General features: G+C 39.7%; 1 protein-coding gene across 1 annotated transcript in view; it reads left to right on the forward strand.

Moving 5' to 3' along the window:
* Positions 1–19318, forward strand: part of LOC132820049 (sodium- and chloride-dependent neutral and basic amino acid transporter B(0+)-like) — a 53492-nt gene that overhangs the window by 21117 nt on the left and 13057 nt on the right. The window contains exons 5-10 of the mRNA XM_060831968.1: positions 469–601; positions 2409–2549; positions 4215–4443; positions 6228–6353; positions 12942–13102; positions 17704–17803. Of these exons, the coding sequence (XP_060687951.1) occupies positions 469–601; positions 2409–2549; positions 4215–4443; positions 6228–6353; positions 12942–13102; positions 17704–17803 (890 nt within the window). The remainder of the gene's footprint in view (positions 1–468; positions 602–2408; positions 2550–4214; positions 4444–6227; positions 6354–12941; positions 13103–17703; positions 17804–19318) is intronic.

A 19318-nucleotide genomic window follows, 5' to 3' on the forward strand; every position in this document is an offset into this window, starting at 1 on the left:
ACTGATGTTCCTTTCTCTGTTTTTATTTGTGATAAATTATTCCTTTAACATACAGTCCTGAGAACTGGATTTAGGTTAACTGTCTGGAGGCAGATATCATGTTTAGCTGGATTCATTGGAAGACATAGTGACTAAACCGGGTAGGTTTCACAGTGCAATGTGAAGCAGTCAGTGAAACATTGTCAGAAACTCTTTCACATCAAATCAGCTGCAGGGAATCTCATCAACTTGTTTGAACAAAGCTTTACACTGAAAAATATCAATAAACGTAGAAGCAAATGTCATACAGAATATCAAACTTCAAAATTATTTCTGAGTGCAAGAATCAAAGCTTCTATAAAACAAAAATTAATTTAGATATTACACAACTCTATGTTTGACAAATACACTGATGCACTATGTCTAAAAACATGTGTGCAATGAAGAGTGTCCTAACTTACTACATGTTTTTGTTCATATTTTCTGTAGTAAAGTAGTTTTACGCCGTTCCAGTTCAATGGATGAGACTGGGGAGGTAATCTGGTATTTAGCCCTCTGTCTGCTTCTTGCCTGGCTAATAGTTGGGGCAGCATTATCAAAAGGAATCAAATCTTCAGGAAAGGTAAATGATTGGTGATAAACAGAGTTAAAACTAATGACAAAGTGCAGATTTCAGTAACAGTGAAACTAGAAATTATAAAAAGAAATCATAAAGTGTCTGGTTTATCTCCCAGGTGATGTTAACAGTGTCTCTGGGAAATGGGAGATTCAGAATCCATCAACACTTCAGGCCTGAGAGAGATCTGAAAACTTTTTTCCTGGGGGAAAGAACAGCAACTTCCCCAAACCACTGCAATGTGTCCCTCATTCTAGGAGTTTACTCACTGATACAGGAACTTTGGGGGAATTCTAATTGCAGTGGAAGGCTATGCAGGACTGAGGGAAGGGATTGAGCAGATTAGGGTTAGAGTTTTATGAAATGAGATTTATCTGACATGAGGATGGGACTGAGACCTGAGAAACAATCATTAGGTGAAAACAATAAAATGCTGGTAATGCTCAACAGCTTATGAAGCACCTGTCAAGACAAACCGAGCTAATCTTTCACTTCCATGGACTTTCATCTGACCGAGAGAGATAAATAGCAGTTTAAAAGGTTTCTTAAGACAATGAACGTGGGGAATATGGGTCAGTAAACAAAAAGAAGATTCTGTGATAGGGTTGAGGACAACAGAGGTTAACTAATAAAGCTCTGACCTTCATCCCCGTTCTATTGTTGGATAGTTTCCAAACCAAAGAGCAAATGTAATTTTAAGACTGTTCGAAGATATCAAAACATGTGACATTCCAGTCTAATGTGCCTTTAGTAGTTATTAATGTTGAAGGAAAAAGCAGCAGTTACTATGGGTGGAAACTCTAAGGGACATGAGCAGCCTATGCTATGGTGAGATTTAATGCAGAATCAGGTGAAAAATCTGACAAGGTCCACCTCGATGTCAGCAACAAATTGCTGTGTCTTTTATGTACCTGCCCAGTGAGGAGGTGAGTTTCTTGGGTAAGAATTACCTTCAATTGGTTATTTTCATTGTGTAATTCCTGTTATTATGTCTATAGGTTTAGCACTCTTTAAATAGGCACATTATATCAAGGTATCACAAAACAAAGTCTCAAGACGCAAACCCTGTGAACTAGATGAAAATGCGATCCCTGCGTATATCCTTCATGTCACTATTCCTCTTCAGTTTGTCACCTGCTCCCTTCCATGCATTGATGAGAATCCATGTAGTTTGCCATATGGTTGGATAATATTGTCTTTATTCCAAGGGGAATGAGGTATAAAAGTAGACAAATCTTGCTACAAAGGTACAACAGCTACTGTTTAGATCTCCTTAATTAGGGGTGTATTTGTTTTGGAGAAAGTTCAGTGAACTTCCCTGAATTAATTCCTTTGAAAATATTTTATTACAATATAAGTTTGAGCCTGTACTCACAGGAATTTAGGACATCAAGAAATGATCTTCAAAGATTCTGAATGGTCTTAGAAAGCTTTATCTTCTCAGAGAATCTCGAACAGGGAGCACAATTATAAAATAAGGTGTCACCGAATGAGGTAGAGATGAAGAGGAATCTTTTCTATCAGAGTGTTTTTAATCTTCCAAATACTCTTCCTCCGAAAGCAGTAGAGGTTCGTTCATTAAATATATTCAAGGCAGGGTTTGACAAATTATTGACGTACAAGAGAGTCAAAGGTTCTGGAGAGGGCAAGTGTCAGGGCAATCAGGCAGGAAAGGAAATGTATGGTTAACACCTGATCAGCCAGAATCTTACTGCATGGTGGGGCCGCATGGCCTCTTACTGTTTTGAGATTTTATTTTCTTCTGTTGTACCAGTAATACAGGAAAATCTAATAAGCTTCACTCCATGCTCAGATGGTTTATTTCACTGCGACATTCCCTTACATGGTTCTGACCATACTTCTAATCCGAGGGATGACCCTGGAGGGAGCTTCTAAAGGAATTGAATTCTACATCGGAAGCCAGTCAGACTTCTCCAGACTGGCTGATGCTGAGGTAAAGACAGCAATATGAATGATTGAGTCTCATTAGTATTTTTATTTGAATCGATTCGTGCCTCAGCACAATTACTTTGTTAGCTTGTCATCATCAGTTTAAAATCAATGTATCACTTTTGAGTCCTTAATTCAATTCTTGCAAATTTTTAACAAAGCTTGTGATGAATTCAAAGAGTCAGTTTAAGGTCATTATCATCCTCCCATTAACAGAAAAGAGGGTCAGGCATCAGCTATGATGGAAAAGAGGTCAGAAATTAATGAGGAATGGTGATAGGGATTGGAATGCAATAGAATTCCTCCTTCATGCCTCCTTCTTTCTGAAATCTTGGAACTGATTCAGGTCTAAGAATTTTAGGTGAAATGCCTCATTGACCTACAAAGCAAATACTGACCCACATCTTGCGGTATCAGGGCAATAGAAAGGGCCACTCTGGATGACGCTTGTCCTTATCTATTCCATGTCAATGAGATTTGGTGCTGCAAGTATCTGGAAGTGGGAAATGGAAATGAAAGAACATTGTCTACATCTGAAATCTACATGGGAGTGAACATTGGAAAGTAACTGATTGTATCCTGAACCAGTCAGATTATCGTATTTGGAATATAACAATTGAGTGGGTGACTTCCATGCTGTTACTACATTCTTCCAGTAGGTAGTTTAAGTGCCAGGGATTGTGACTGGTAGTAAGTAAATGCTTGGCACGTCATTAAAGGCTCCTTCAATGTAATGTTCCTTGAAATAAATTTTTGAGGTGATTCAGTCTACAGAGTACGGACAGAAACATTCACTGTTCCCAGTGAATACAAATAGGCAGACTGGGCAACACCACCTTTGTGAAGCTGACAGTGTCTTAATAATGATGGCTGGAATTTTGTATTCAGTCTATAGATACTGCAGCATTTGCAAATAGATAATCATGAACACTATTTATCGCTCAATTATTCTGACAGCAAGTGGATTTTGATTTCTATTTATTTAATTTATCCGCTGTTTACATAATCCAAATTAATCCTATGCCTGGAGATTATAGTCTAATTTTACTGGTTCCTGTTGAGATTGAAATGGTTAAGTTGCTGTCATATTACTACAATTTGAAAATGAAAAATTATTTGTGATGAAAGGTGTCCCCTGTTGTTAATTTCATGAAAAGAATGGAGTTAACTGGGGTCAGTCTCATGCTGCAAGTGAATCAGTGACTGAAAACCATGGCCGGTGGAAGAGTACACTGTCATTTCTTCGATAGAGCGATAGTCACGTACTGTGTGACCTTGCGCTATGCAAGAATCGCGCAACATAAATAGCACTTAAAGTGTTGCCGATGTAATTGCGTTATAGCCAGCACACATTTTAGAAGTTTGCGCTTTAGAAATAGCGTCCCCATTCATCAATCATGTCACGACTAATTTGTGTTGATGAAACATACGTTATACCAGAAAGACATGTATCAGACATCTCAGAGGGAATTTGACTTAAATGATCGACAGTAGTGATGACTGTTCTGTTTAAGAAGAATTACTGTTGACCAGAGGGAGCTACTTTGCTCAGTTCACCATGGATTAATCACACGAGTTCTCATTATCTTCACAATTAATGTCGTTTATCTGTTATACATGTTTGTGTTTAATTTCTCTCCAGACATCTATTCTATTTTGTATTTACCAGGTCTGGAAAGATGCTGCGACTCAAATTTTCTTTTCTATCTCAGTGGGTTGGGGAAGTTTAGTAACACTGTCGTCCTACAACAAGTTCCACAATAACTGCTACAGAGATACCATCGTTGTCTGTGTTGTTAATTGTGCTACGAGTGTGTTTGCTGGATTTGTCATCTTTTCCATCCTGGGACACATGGCTCACATACAAGATAAGCCCGTTTCAGAGGTTGCCCAGTCAGGTAAACTAGAGCTGTTAAAATTGTCAAGGGTCAGACAGCTTTAATGTTCTCTCTGAAGTGATTCAACACAACATTCCAGTGATTCCAGTGTCTAGACACAGTAATCAATCCTCAGATCCAAACTGATAACCAGGCTCTGAAGAACGACACATTGCCATGATGTTTGGTTATACTGAACAGGCATTGGATCTGAATAATGCAATGGAATGCCTGGGGTTGGACCTTAATTCTTAAAAGTGAGCTTTTGAAATAATCACAGAATAGTAAATCTCAAAGCACTCAGTTAACATTATAATCCACTGTAAGATTTGTTATTTATCTTAGAATTACATTTCATATGAGCCACATTTTATATTTTATGAAGAAAATTTTGAAAAAATTACACAATATCATGTTTCTAGTTGAATCAGAGACAACTTTTATTTATTTATGACATTAGTTACTGGTCATATTATGCACTCAAATAGTAAATTTGATGATAGTACATTTTAAAATATGTTTAATATGAAGAGCAAGAGACATGGAAATATTCTGTGCTAAGCCACTTGTATCAGTTGATGATGCTGTGAGAAGTAATTAATGACCAGGTAAAGTTACAATAAAACACAGTTCACACACCAGTCTGATTACTCCAATAGTCTGAGCACTGAGTGGTTTGACAGCATGAACCGAGGCAGGAACATAGGAACAGGGGTAGGCCACTCAGTCTGTCTAGTTTGCCTCACCACTCCATGTAATAATGAAGGATCAAACATTTCAATGTTTTTTACTCATTCCATTCCCTGACCTTGTTCGCCACTGAGAATCAGAAATATATCAATCTCAACCTTAAATCTACTCAAATCTTGACCTCCACAGCACTCTGTGCTGGTCAATTCCAATGTTTCACAACCCTCTGAATAAAATAATTTCTCCTCATCTTGGCCCTAAGTTTTAAATTGTGGCCCCTGGTTTTAGATTCTGCAGACATAGAAAATGTCTTACCTGCAGCTACTCTGTTTTTCTCTTTAACTATGTTGTAAATTTCAATACAATTGCCTCTCATTCTATGAAACTCTAGAGAATAAAAGCCCAGTTTTCCCTATCTTTTTTCATAGGACAGTTCTACCATCCCAGGAGCAAGTCTGCTGAACATTTGTTGCACTCCCTCTATGGCAATGACATTGTTCCTGAGAAAAAGTGACCAAACTGTGCACAGTTTCCAGGTGTGGCCTAACCAAACTGCTATACAACTGAAACAAGACTTCACTATCCCTGTACTCAAATCCTCTTGCAATAAAGGATGACATTCCATGAGGCTTCCTAATAGCTTGCTGCACACACATGTTAACCCTCAGTGACTTAGCACCAAGGAGACTGTGGTCCCTTTGTACAACTACAGTTTACAATCCCCAACCATTTAAGAAACACTCTAAATTATCTATTCAATTATTTCTCCCCATTCCCTACTCTCCAACATTATTCCCTGCTTTAAAATGCCAGTTTCACCAATGTATCAGAGAGATTTCTTTTTTGCCGAGATTGCAAATGTCACTCTGAACTTAGTGTTCACTGCTTCTAAATAATATAATTTCTTAATTGAGAGTGATTAATATTATAAATACACCATATAGCTAGCATTTTGTATTGGAAACACATATCAGCACATCATTGAATTTTGGTGACATGAGTAGTTTGGTAAATGTTGGCTAATATTGACAATTGTAATCAATTAAATGGATTTAAGTCAACAAGCAGTTGACAGCAACATTCATTGTGTCATTTCTATTCTATTCACTGTTCAGGTTTTGGTTTGGTCTTCATTGCCTACCCAGAGGCCCTTGCACAGTTACCGTGGGCACCATTATGGTCTGTTTCATTTTTCTTCATGCTGCTCACTCTGGGAGTTGACACACAGTTTGCAGGTTTAGGTAAAAATGGCATTGCATCACTTAAACAAATGATTTCTGTTGAAGAAATTATGACAGTGTTGGACAAAAAAAAGTGCTGCTGGTGATGTTAGTGGACAAATGCATAACATTTCTTTGTAACAATTGTTCCCTCATTGTCTGAAAGAAGAATGCAGCTATTTGTCTTAAATGATTAGCACCTGCATCAAAATAAAAATTGGGGAAAAGTTGCATCAACATCCAAATGATTTCACAATACAATTTGCACTAACAGCGATGGTGACGGAAGGCATCATAGAAGATCAAAATGTGAGTTGGAGTAAATGAGAGAGATGAGGTTCAGTGTTATTAGTAGGTAAGGATGGAGAGTGCATGAGCAAATATTAAAAGAGAAAGACAAACCAGTAGAACTTATTAGCAAAAGCATGCAACATTCAGAGTTAAGTTGATGAGCTGACAACACAAATAGAGACCAGTCACACCACCTGGTGAAGATTATTTAAATGTGGTTGCAGGAAGATTAGTACTGGGAGTGAAATGTCCTAGGGTAATGAGTATTCCAAAGGGATAGGCAAGTAGGAACAGGACGTGGAGTTGTTTAATGGTTAAGGGATACATCAAGGTTGCATTAAGAAATGATATTGGCACTACGAACCAAGATGTTGAATCAATCTGAAATAAAAAGCAAGGGAAGAAACCCCTTGGTAGGAATAATTTACAGACCCTCAAACAGTACTTCCAAAGTAGGGCTGAGTATAAATGAGGGCTTATGAGACAGCCACAACAGCAATTATGGGTGATTTGTACATACACATTAATTGGATTCATCAACTTGGCAAGGGTAGCCTTGAAGGAAGATTCATAGAGTGTCTGAGGGATTGTTTCTTTGGGCAATGTGTCATGGAGCCAACCAGAGGACTAGCTACTTTGGATTTGGTATTGTGTAATGAGGAAGAATTGATAAATAATTGATGATCATGTAGTTAAGGATCATCTTGGAAGCAGTGATCACAACCTTCTATAGTTTCAAATTCAGATGGAAAGAGTGAAGACAGAGTCGTATACAGGAGTTTTAATGTTGGCCAAAGGTAATTATACAGGCCTGAGAAAACAGTTAGCCCTGGGGGACTGAGGAAAAATATTAAAGGGGCAGGACATTTGAAGAATGGTGGCAAATGCTCACGGAGATACTAAATACCTGTCAATTACAGTCTATTCATGAGGGAAAGAGGAATTATAGAAAGATTAAAAAAATCATCCATGGCTTAACAAAGAAGTCAAGGAGAACATAAAGACAAAAAAACTAGGGCATATCATACTGCAAATGTTAGAGACATTCTGGAGGATCAGGAGAGCTTTAATCATTAGCAAAGGGTTACTAAAGACAAAATCAAAAGAGCTAAGATGAACTATAAAAGAAAACTAACAGAAACCATAAGATCTGACACCAAAAGCTTCTATAAGTATATAAACAGGAGAGTACTGAAAGTAAATGGTGACCCTTTAGAGGGTGGAAATGGTGAGGTAATTATGGGAAACTCAGAAATGGCAGAGGCACTAAACCAGTATTTTGTGTCTTTTTACAGTGGAAGATTATAATTTCTTCCCAAAATCTGCAGTTACTATAGAGGAACTTGATGAAATTACTAGGGAAAAGGTATTAAGTAAACTGATGGGATTAAAGGCAGATTAGTCCCCAGGACCTGATGGCCTGCACCCTAAGGCAGCAGAGATAGTGGATATATTAGTTACTACATTCCAAAATTTCCTAGATTCTGGAAAGGTGCCAGTGTTTTGGAAACACTTTAATGTGAAGCCTGTATTTGAAAAAAGAGATAGGCAAAACGTGGAAAATTGTAGATCAATTAGTTTGACCTCGGTTGTGAGGAAGTTGCTGGAGTCAGTAATAAGGGAGAGAACTGACCACTTGGAACAACAAAGCTCAATTCCCCAGTGGCAGCATGGTTTCATACAGGACAAGTTGAACTTGACAAAATTGTTGGAATTTTTGAGGATGTAACTACAAGTTGGATAATGGGGACACAGTGGATGTGTTATATCTAGACCTCCAGAAGACATTGATAAGGTGCTGCATTAAGACTGATACGAAAGGTTAGACTGGAGGGTGTTTGGGGGTAGAGTATTGGTTCGGATAGAGGATTGGTTGACTGACAGAAAGCAGAGGGGTGGGATAAATGGGTCCTTCTGGCGAACTGTAACTATTGGGGTAGCACAGGGTTCAATCCTCTGACATCAACTGTTGACAATCTATATCAATGAGCTGCCAGGAGGGACAGAATGTAACAAAGCAAAATCCACAGCTAGAGAATGAACTAGAATCTGACAGATGGAATTTAATGTGGATAGGTGCGAGGTTACGTATTTTGGCCAGAAAAGGGCAAATTATTAATTAAATCAGAAGCAGATTCAGAGTACCTCAGTGCAGAGGAATCTGGGTGTTCATGAGTATGAATCACAGGAAATGGGTATGTAGGTGCTGCATATAATAAGAAAGGTAAATGGAATCTTGGCATTTATTGCAAAAGAACTGGTTTATAAAAAGTAAAGTAATGTTGTCACAATTATATAAGATGTTGTTGAGATCATACCTGAAGTATTGTGTCCAGTTCTGGTCTCTTTACTTGAGGAAGGATGTGGTGGCACTAAAGGCAGTTCCAACGTTAGTCTCCAGGTTGATTCAAGGGATGAAAGGGCATATGAGGAACAGTTGAATACCTTGGGCCTGTACTCGCTGGAGTTCAGAAGAATATATCTGATTGAGATACATAAAATGGGATTGATAAGGTAGATGTGGAACAGATATTCCTCCTTGTGGGACAGTCTCGAACAGAGCTCATAGATATAGCCTGAGAGGAGGTAGGTTCAAAACTCAGATGAGGAGAAACTATTTCTCTGAGAGGGTTGTGAATCTGTGGAACTCACTGCCCCAGAGTGCACAGGAGGCAGAATCAATCAACAGATTCAAGAAAGAAATAGAGTTGTTTCTGATGAAAAATGGGACAAAGAGCTAGGGGAAGCAGGCAGGAATGGTGACCAGAGTTGCGACCAGATTAAGAACAGCCATGAACATGTCAAATGGTGGAGTGGGTTTGAAGGGCTGAATTATCTACTCATGCTCCTAATTCTGATGTTCTTCTGCCCAATGTTTATTATGGTGATTTTCAATCTCGATGTTCATGTTCTATATCTTTTCTTTGCTCTCATGCCTAGAATTTATCCCATCACATTTGTTTGAGACAGATCTTGCTGCTCAAGAGATGGGAATTTTTATTAACTGCCTTACAGGGAGCAGGATGGTCAGCAAACTTATTCACTCATGTTGAAACTCACTCATGTTGAAACACCCTACATGATATTTGAGGATAACGATGATGCAGTTTTCCTCTGCATCAGAGCAACAGGAACACAATTGGGGGAAAAAAAATGTCTCAGGTCTAGAGAAATGGATACAGAAACCTTTTGCCCCAAACTCCAGGGCTTTGGTGTGTCCAGTGGTGTTTTGTCCTGTCATTGTGCAAGTTATGATTCTGAGTTCATTCTCAGACAATTCAATCTCACACTAGGGCTGGGAAACATGACCATGATTTGGTTCATTATGTCATAAAATTGCTCAGCAGACACATTTGTTATCACGGTTAGTTGTTACAGGGAAGCATAGCTGCTCTCCCTTCGCAACTGAACGAGTCTGTGACATATATTACATCAAGGCTACTTGCTCATCAACATTAGATTACTTACAGTGTGGAAACAGGCCCTTCAGCCCAACAAGTCCACACCGACCCGCCGAAGCGCAACCCACCCATACCCCTACATTTACCCCTTACCTAACACTACGGACAATTTAGCATGGCCAATTCACCTGGCCTGCACATCTTTGGACTGTGGGAGGAAACCGGAGCACCCGGAGGAAACCCACGCAGACATGGGGAGAACGTGCAAACTCCACACAGTCAGTCGCCTGAGGCAGGAATTGAACCCAGGTCTCTGGTGCTGTGAAGCAGCAGTGCTAACCACTGTGCCACCGTGCCGCCCTTGTCTTAAAGTGATAATACCATATTCCATTTTCTCTCCAAGATTCTATAACATACATGAATGAAAATAAATATATCTCAGGCTGGTTGTGAGAACAACACTCCAAAAATAAGTCACTGTGCTTAAGAGTTTAAGAACTGAACAGTTTAAGACTTTAAGTGGTTGTGTAATGAATCAATGATTTAATAATCCTTCCAGATCTCATGATCGTTTTTCCGTCCTGAGGTCTAGATTTATCAACTGACTGTTCTTGGCTCACTGATATTTTGGAGACTTTCCTTTTGTTAAAGGGGGGGTTATTTTAATGATGGAGTTCAACATTTTCATTCCCTGAGTTTACCTCTGGTGTTGTTCAATGCACAGTCAGAATGCTCAATGTTAGAATATTGTACAATTCCCTAAATTATTTTCTATTCCTCTTTTTCATTGTTCAATTGGATATTGCAACTCCTCGGGTTTAAGGTTCATTGCACTTTCCGGATTCTTCTGTGGGTGACCATGTTCCCTGGATGGGATGTATGATTCAAACCTTTTATCATTCGCATAAATGAACCAATTCCAAACCCAGATGTCGACTGTGAGCTGTTTTTAATACTCCCTTGATGTTCAAGATGTTTATCCCATATTTATGGGATTCTGGACTGATAATGACTTGGCAAAGGTGCCTTGACTTGCTTTTTAACATGATTGTTGCTGGCGATGGATAGCCTATACCTGGAGGTATTGTGCTGAAGTGTGACATAGCAATATGGAGATGGTGTTTCGTTGCCTTGCATTTCATGTCAGATGCCTGGTTAGTGTGAACCATTTCATTCAGCAAAACTATTGGGTCTGGGATAGTGTGGTGAGGCTGTCACATGATTTAGGCCCCTTTTAGTACACATGCAAGGACGTGGCCCAGGTCCATAAAGGATCTATCGGTGCAGTATGGTACAATTTCAGATGTTTTCAAATGGAATGCACTTTGTACTCGTGGTGACTACCACGGGTGTAGTTGAACTATTCTTCCAATGTCTAGTGGTTGGAAAATTGGAAAATTAGGGTTGAAAAATGTGGTGCTGGAAAAACACAGCAGGCCAGGCAGCATCCAAGGAGCAGGAGAATTGATGTTTCGGGTATCAGCACACCAGCCTCATTCCTGAAGAAGGGCTTATGCCTGAAACGTCAATTCTCCTGCTCCTTGGATGCTGCCTGGCCTGCTGTGTTTTTCCAGCACCACCTTTTTCAACTCTGGTCTCCAGCATCTGCAGTCCTCACTTTCTCCAAATTGGAAAATTACTCAGTGACTTGAAGAATATGTCACCGTGGCTGGTAAGTAAATCTGTTACAAGCTTCAACCAAAGATATAATAGAATCTTGTGAGGGTAGAGAGATTTTTTCTGTTGATGTGGTGTCTGACTTTGACATGCCTGATACACCCTCACTGTCGTCTCGATTTTTCTGTTGTGACCTGAGCAATACACAGTGAGCTGTCCAGGGTCCTTTTTCACCCTATGCCCATATGCCCCTGATATAATGAGACAATTGATCTTGGTAAAGAGCTTCAGCTACAAGCATCTGTTTGCCTCTTGAGAGGCATCTGCTTCATCTCTGTATGGCCAAAATCTTGAAATGTCTCTGGCACCTCTTGTATCACATCAAGCCAGACTTCTATAATAACTTTCCAAAATGCCTTCAGTTGTGGATCATTCATTGTCTTTTTTCTTAAAGTGATTGCATTACTGTTGACAAACACTTATCTGATTGATATTGATTATATTTCCTAATGTAACGTTTTGTATGTCTAGCAAAACAGCCTTGGTCTAATTTGGCTTTGGTACACCCCTCTCATTGTGTCTGAAGTAGCCCAGTCTATAACGGATATCAAAGTTATATTCCTGAATCATTATGCTAAACAGTTACATATGGAACCTTGTGACAGTGCATACCAGAGTGAATGTTTTCTGGTCTATGTTCAAATAGTTAGATTGTTATTACCATAGAATATTGGATCCAAAAAGCAATGAATTTACCATTTTGCATTATGTATACCCCTAACACTGTTTTGACAAGGTCTGGTCCAGTGGGAGTGAGGACATGGATGAAGGTGCTCAGGCCCTAAAATGATTGAACTAGATATTGAGTCCTGAAGACTGCAGGGACCCCAAATGGAATGAAATGCAGTCCTTCCAGCTAACATTAAGTCTCACATCAAGCCCGTGACGGAGATATTGGCCAGGGTTTCCTGATAACCTTGTCACCACATGGGCTGCTTTGATTGCAGCTAACCCATTTTCACTCACTAATGGTCTCCATAAGCAACTTTTCTTTCGCCCAGGCTCAACAGTATCCATTCCTTTGTCTGCCCAACAAGTGTTCTCTCTCTGTATGGGCTCCATCTCCACCTGTTGTTCACTCCGTTCTCCCAATCCCTGTCTTCAGTGTATATCCCATCTTTTCCTAGCTACAATGAGTTCTGAAGAAGGATCACTGGTGCTGAAATGTTGACTCTGCTTTCTCTCCACAGAAGCTGTCTGACCTGCTGAGTTTCTCTGGCAAATTTTGTTCTTATTTCAGATTTCCAGCATCCACATTCCTTTGCTTTTAGAATTCCGCAGGTGGCAGAACAGCCTGATCCCTATGCCTTTAACTTTCAGATACATGTACCTGTGAACGCTCATGCACGGCTGCATGTGGAATACTCTCTGCTTCCCATCAGCTCCACCACGATTGTCACTGTTGGTTCATCCGAGTGCTTCTCTCTGAGAGAAATTATGTTTGAGACACGGAATTGTTCATTCACCTTTAATCTGTAGCAAAAGCTTCCCTTCATTGCCAAGCCTTCAAATAAGACCTTGTGCAATCATATTCTTCAATTTCTGTTTCTGTTGGGTATAATTGTGTTGTGCAGGAAGAGATCTTGAACCCTTCCCATTATAGTGCACATTCTCTGCTAACCCTCTGTATGAGCCAGTTAAGAGAAAGATGCTAGTTGTTAATGTTTCCTTTGATTTGTTCACACTCTACCCTCCTCCTCTACATTATATACCCTCCCCACCTCTCCTAGCCTTCTCCCTTTTCACCGATGTTCCTTCTGTTTCTCTTCAGTCTCCTCCTGTGATGATCAGCTCCTCCACTATCCCCTATGATATTCCTGCTTATCCACCACCACCACACTGGTATCTTTTGGCTCAGTTGGCTGGATGACTGATTTCAAAGAGCGTGATGCTAGAAAAGCACTGCTGGTCAGGCAACATCTGAGGAGCAGGAGAGTCGAGGGTTTGACCATAAGTTCTTTAGCAAGACGATAATTCTTTTCCAGCACCACACTCTTTGACTCTGATCTCCAGCATCTGCATCCTCACTGTCTCCTGGATGGCTGGATTACAATGTAGAGTGACACAAAAACACAGGTTCAACTTCTGCACTGACTGAGGTTAACAACAAACAACAAAGATGTGAATTAAGAAGTTTGATAATCCAACCATCAATAAAACATTTTCAAGGTTTCACAACTCATTCTGACCTGGTATTGTATACCTATTTGGAGAGAGATGTGTTATTCTCAGTTGCTCTCAACTGGTAACTCAGTTGCCTTGATGTTGGCTGCTGCAACTCAGCATCATGACGCAATTATTGGAATCAGAGGTTTCTCCCTCACTGTCTGCGAACATGTTTGGCCTAGCCTTAGGGGAGACAGTGGCCTACTGGTATTAACGGTAGACTGTTAATCCAGAGATCCAGGGAATGTTCTGGGGACCCAGGTTCTAATCCTGTCACGGCAGATGGTTTAATTTGAATTCAATAAACTCTGGAATTAAGGGTCTAATGATGACCATGAATCCATTGTTGGAAACAGCTCTCTTGTTCACTAATGTCTTTTAGGGAAGGAATAGTCTGGCCTACATGTGAATCCAGACCCACAGCAATATGTTTGACTCTTAACTACTCTCTGGGCAATTAGGGATGGGCAATAAATGTTGACCTGGTCAGCGCTGTCCTCATCCTGGCAATGAATTAAAAACAAAGCTTGCTGCTGTTCCTTCAAAATGTCATGCCATATCCAGTAATGTCTTCATATGACTGATTGTCCAAAGCCAGGGGCTATAATCATACTCTTCATTCTAGATGATACAAGTAACATCTCAGAATCATAAAATAGAAGGGAACAAGGAACTCAGGAAAAGTACAATCACCAAAGATGTGGGACTGAGGGAATGTTGGAGCTGAGAAGTGCCTGGAGCTTGACGGAATTCATCTTATAGTGTTTAAAGAAATGGTTAGTCAGATAGTTGATACATTGGTTTGAATCTATCAAACGTCCTTTGGTTTTGGAAAGTCTTCTAAAGTATTGTATTCAGTTCTGGTTTCCCTGTTATGGGAAGAATATTATTAAGCTGGAGAGGGTTCAGAAGAGATTTACCAAGATGTTGCCATGAATAGAGGATTTGAATTATAAGGAGAGGCTGGATTGGCTGGGATTTGTTTTCACCGGAACATCGGAGGTTCAGGGATGACCTTATAGAGGCATTATAAAATTGAGGGGTACAGATGTGATGTCTTTTCCCTGAGGTGGGGAATTTCAAGACCAAGGTACATATTTTTCAGGTGAGAGGAGGAGGATTTTATGAAAGACACGTGGAGCATTTTTTTTCACACACAGTGGTTCATGTGTAGAATGAGCTTCCAGAGGAAGTGGTGGATGTGAGTACACTTACAATGTTTGAAAGACATTTAAATAAATACAAGAATAGGAAATGTTTGGAGGGATATAAGCCAAGCACGGGCAGGTGGAACCAGTTTAGTTTGAGATTATGTTCAGCATGGAACGGTTGCACCGAAGGATCTGTTTCCATGCTGAATGACTCTATGACTGGGTTAGAAAATATAATTTTTTTATTCAAAAAGAAAGAAATACAGAGCAGTTAGCTTAACATCGATCATAATTAAAATGCTAGCAATTATTATTAAGGAATTTGTGGCATGACAATGGTAGGTTTTGAAGTAGTCAGATAGAGTCAGCACAGTTTTGTGAAGGGAGAGAACATATTTCACCAATTTGTTTGAATTATTTCAGAAGTAATATGAACTTTTGGTAATGGGGAAATGGTGAATGTACAGTACTTAGATTTCCAGAGGCATCTGACAAAGTGTCACATTAATATTTATTGTAGAACATAGGAGCTCATAGTACAGGCGTTAGCATATTGACATGGACAGAAAATTAGCTGGCTAATAGTAAACAGAGAGTCAGCACAGAGAAACTCAAATGTGTTTTTTTTTCAGGGTTCTCATGATGTAACAAGTGACGTGCCTCTGGGTCAATTCTGGCATTTGAATGATTTACAATTTACATTAATGACATAGATGAAGGAATAGAAGACACGGGAAGATATAAGGGGACTATAAAAAGATAAAGATGGTTTAAGTAAGTGGGCAAAGATGTAGCAAATGGAGTACAATGTAGGAAAATGTGAAGTGTTTCCCTTTTAGCAGAAAGAATAAAAAGAAAACATCATATCAAAATTGTTAGAGATTGCAGAACTCTGAGAGACAGAAGGATATGGGTGTCCTAGTGCCTGACAATCAAAAGTTAGTGTCCAGCTGCAGCATATATTTAGGAAAGTTAATCTTATTGTATCACTTGCTGCAAGGCTGAGTGGATACAAAAGTAGAGATGTTAAGCTTCACTTATACAGGACATTGGTGGTTCCATATTGAGAGAGTCTGTGTACAGTATTGCTTGTATTATGAAAAGAAGGATGCAAATATATTCAAAGCAATTCATAACAGCAGTAACCTTATTAAATGATGGAGCAAGCCCCTGGGACAGGATGGCCTACTCCTGAGCTATGTGCATTTATTCATATGTTTCTGTTTAATGGGAATGTAGTTCAGATACTGAGTGGGGAGAGTTAGTAATTTCACAAATCCCATTAACGCAATGTTCCCAGGCAGTTAAAACTGGAGACAAAGGGTTAAGATGTACATGAGGGGTCACAATGTTGACATCTCAAAAGTATTTAATAATCATAGAGCCATTAAGACGTACAGAAACAGACCCTTCATCCATGCTGACCAGATATCCCATTTGCCAGCATTTGGCCCATATCGCTCTAAACCCTTCCTATTCATATACTCAGCCTGAAGCCTTTTGGATGTTGCAATTATACCAGCCTCCATATACACACTACCTTCTGCGTGGAAAATCTGCCCCAAAGTTCATTCTAAATCTTTCCCCTTCACCTTAAACCTTGCCCGTCATGATTTTATAAAACTCTATAAGGTCACCCCTCAGACTCTGACACTTCCAGGAAAACAGCCCCAGTCTATTCTGCTCTCTCTGTAGCTCACACCCTTCAATCCTGACAACATCCTTGTAAATCTTTTCTGAACCCTTTCAAATTTCACAACATTCTTCCTGTAGCAGGGAGACCAGAATTGAATGCAGTATTCCAAAAGTGGCCTAACCAATACAGCTACAATATAACCTCTCAACTCCTGTACTCAATGCACTGACCAATAAAGGCATGCATACCCAACACCTTCTTCACTATCCTATCTACCTGTGACTCCACTTTCAAGGAATTATGAACCTGCACACTAAGGTCTTTTTGTTCAACAAAACTCCCCAGGACCTTACCATTAAGTATATAAATCCTGCCTTGATTCACCTTTCCAAAATACGGCACCTCACATTTATCTAAATTAAACTCCATCTGTCATGACTCAGCCCACTGGCCCAGCTGATCAAGGTCCAATTCTACTCTGAGGTAACCTTCTTCGCTTCTTCACTTATTTGATCAAGTGAGATCACATTTGGAACACTGCAGGTAAATGCTGATCTCCTCAGTTCAAAAATGACATTCAGGTGAGAATGGAGAAGACAGCACAGCAACGTAATTGGTGCCATAACATAAATGAATGAGGGGCTATTGAGCATTGAGTTAGAATTGTGTTGGAACGGTTCTGAAGATGAGTTGTGCCAGACTCGAATCAGTAAATCAGTTTCTTTCTCCATGGATGGTGCCAGACCTGCTGAAATTTTCCAGGAATGTTTGTGTTGGTTTCAGACTTCCAACATCCACTGTATTTTGCTTTTGTTATGATGTGGAGGTGATTGTGTTGGACTGTCAGAAGTCACACGATGCCAGGTTATAGTTCAACAGGTTTATTTGAAATCAGAAGCTTTCGAAGCACTGCCTCTTTAGTTAGACTTGTGTTTTTTTATACGCACTCACAGGTAGACATTTTTAAAATCTCATCAAAGTCTGAATTTGAAAGGAAGAATATTATCATTTTCCTACGTACCATTTTTTAATTTTCCATTTAATTTTAGGCTGGAATTTACTGGTTAAATTTTATGGATCATTACGCTATGAACTGGATTCTCGTTATAACAGCTCTCCTGCAACTCATCGGTCTCAGCTGGATCTATGGTCAGTCAATCATGAAAGATATCAAAACAAATAAACATATTAAATTTAAGTACTTTGTGGAAATTAAGGTTTCTTTAATAAAATCAGACTAAATGAATCAGATGCTGGCTGAGTGTGTCAGAAGGTGATATGAATTCACTTGTTCTTCCTGACTATTAAACCTAATTGGTTCCAGAAACCAACATGAAACATGTAGCACCATTTTTTTTGCATCCTTCACTCAGGATCTACTGTGTATTTGCTGGATTTCAGCTGTTTGGACTTGGAGTCAATCTTACTGCAGTCATTGTCTTGTTAATTGCTGATACTTGTATTATTGCACAAATCCAAGATCACATAGGCAGTTTATCTTTCTGCTGTTAGATTGCTTCACAAATGTATGATGTACAAAGGTTCCTGACTGACCTTCAGTAGCAGTGATAATATTAGCAGTCAGCTTGCAGTTACTGTGTGTTAGTGACACAGCACAGAGCCCAGCCTGTGTAAGTATGAGTTTTTATAGCAATGTAAGTACTTAAGACAATGAGACCATAAGCCAAAGGAGCTGAAGTAGGCCATTCAGTCCCATTGAGTCTGCTCCACCATTCAACCAGGTCATGGCTGATTTGACTATCCTTAACTCCATTTTCCTATGATTCCTTTACTGATTATAATCTGTCTATCTTATTTGAATAGACTTACACACCCAGCCTCGACAGCACTCTGTGGTAAAGAATTCCACAGAATCACCGCAATAAGAGCAAAATGTCTTCCTCATCTCTGTCTTAAATGTGTAACCTCTTGGTTCTCAGGGACTCTAGCACAAGTGAAAACAGTCTCTATTCCTTTACTTGATCAAGCACCTTAACAATTGTATACTTTTCAAAATGATACCAAGACAGCAGCATCCTCATCCCATGGAGGAATAGAATTCCACTAAATTCCAAAGAGTTCAATCCCAAACTACTCGAACACTCCTGAAAAGAAAATCTCTCCATATCCAAGATCAATCTCATGAACCTTCTTTGGACTGCCTCCAAAGCCAGTATATTTTTCCTGAGGGGGAGACAACGGCCTGATGATATAAATCCTGTAATCGTGTATTTTCCATGCTTAACCCACCTAGCCTGCACATCCATGGACATTATGGGGGAACTTAGCATGGCCAGTCCATCCAAGCTGCACATCTTTGTACTGTGGAGAAAGCCAGAGCACCAATGCAGACACGGGGAGAATGTACAAACTCCATACAGACAGCCACCAGAGGCTGGAATCAAACCTGGGTCCCTGGTGCTGTGAGGCAACATTGCTAACCACTGAACTACCACGCCTACCACCATTCCACCCGCCCCCCCCCTCACCCCCCACCCCATTTTACTGAATTCAAGAAAAATCTGGAATTAAGATTTCTAATAATGACCATGAATCCAATGTCAATAGTCAAGAAAACCCATCTGGTTTGCTAATGTCCTTTAGGGAAAGAAACCACTAACTTTACCTGGTCTGGACTACATGTGACTCTGGACAACAGCAGTA

This window comes from Hemiscyllium ocellatum, chromosome 11 (assembly GCF_020745735.1).
Source record: "Hemiscyllium ocellatum isolate sHemOce1 chromosome 11, sHemOce1.pat.X.cur, whole genome shotgun sequence".
In the NCBI taxonomy this organism is placed as follows: domain Eukaryota; kingdom Metazoa; phylum Chordata; class Chondrichthyes; order Orectolobiformes; family Hemiscylliidae; genus Hemiscyllium; species Hemiscyllium ocellatum.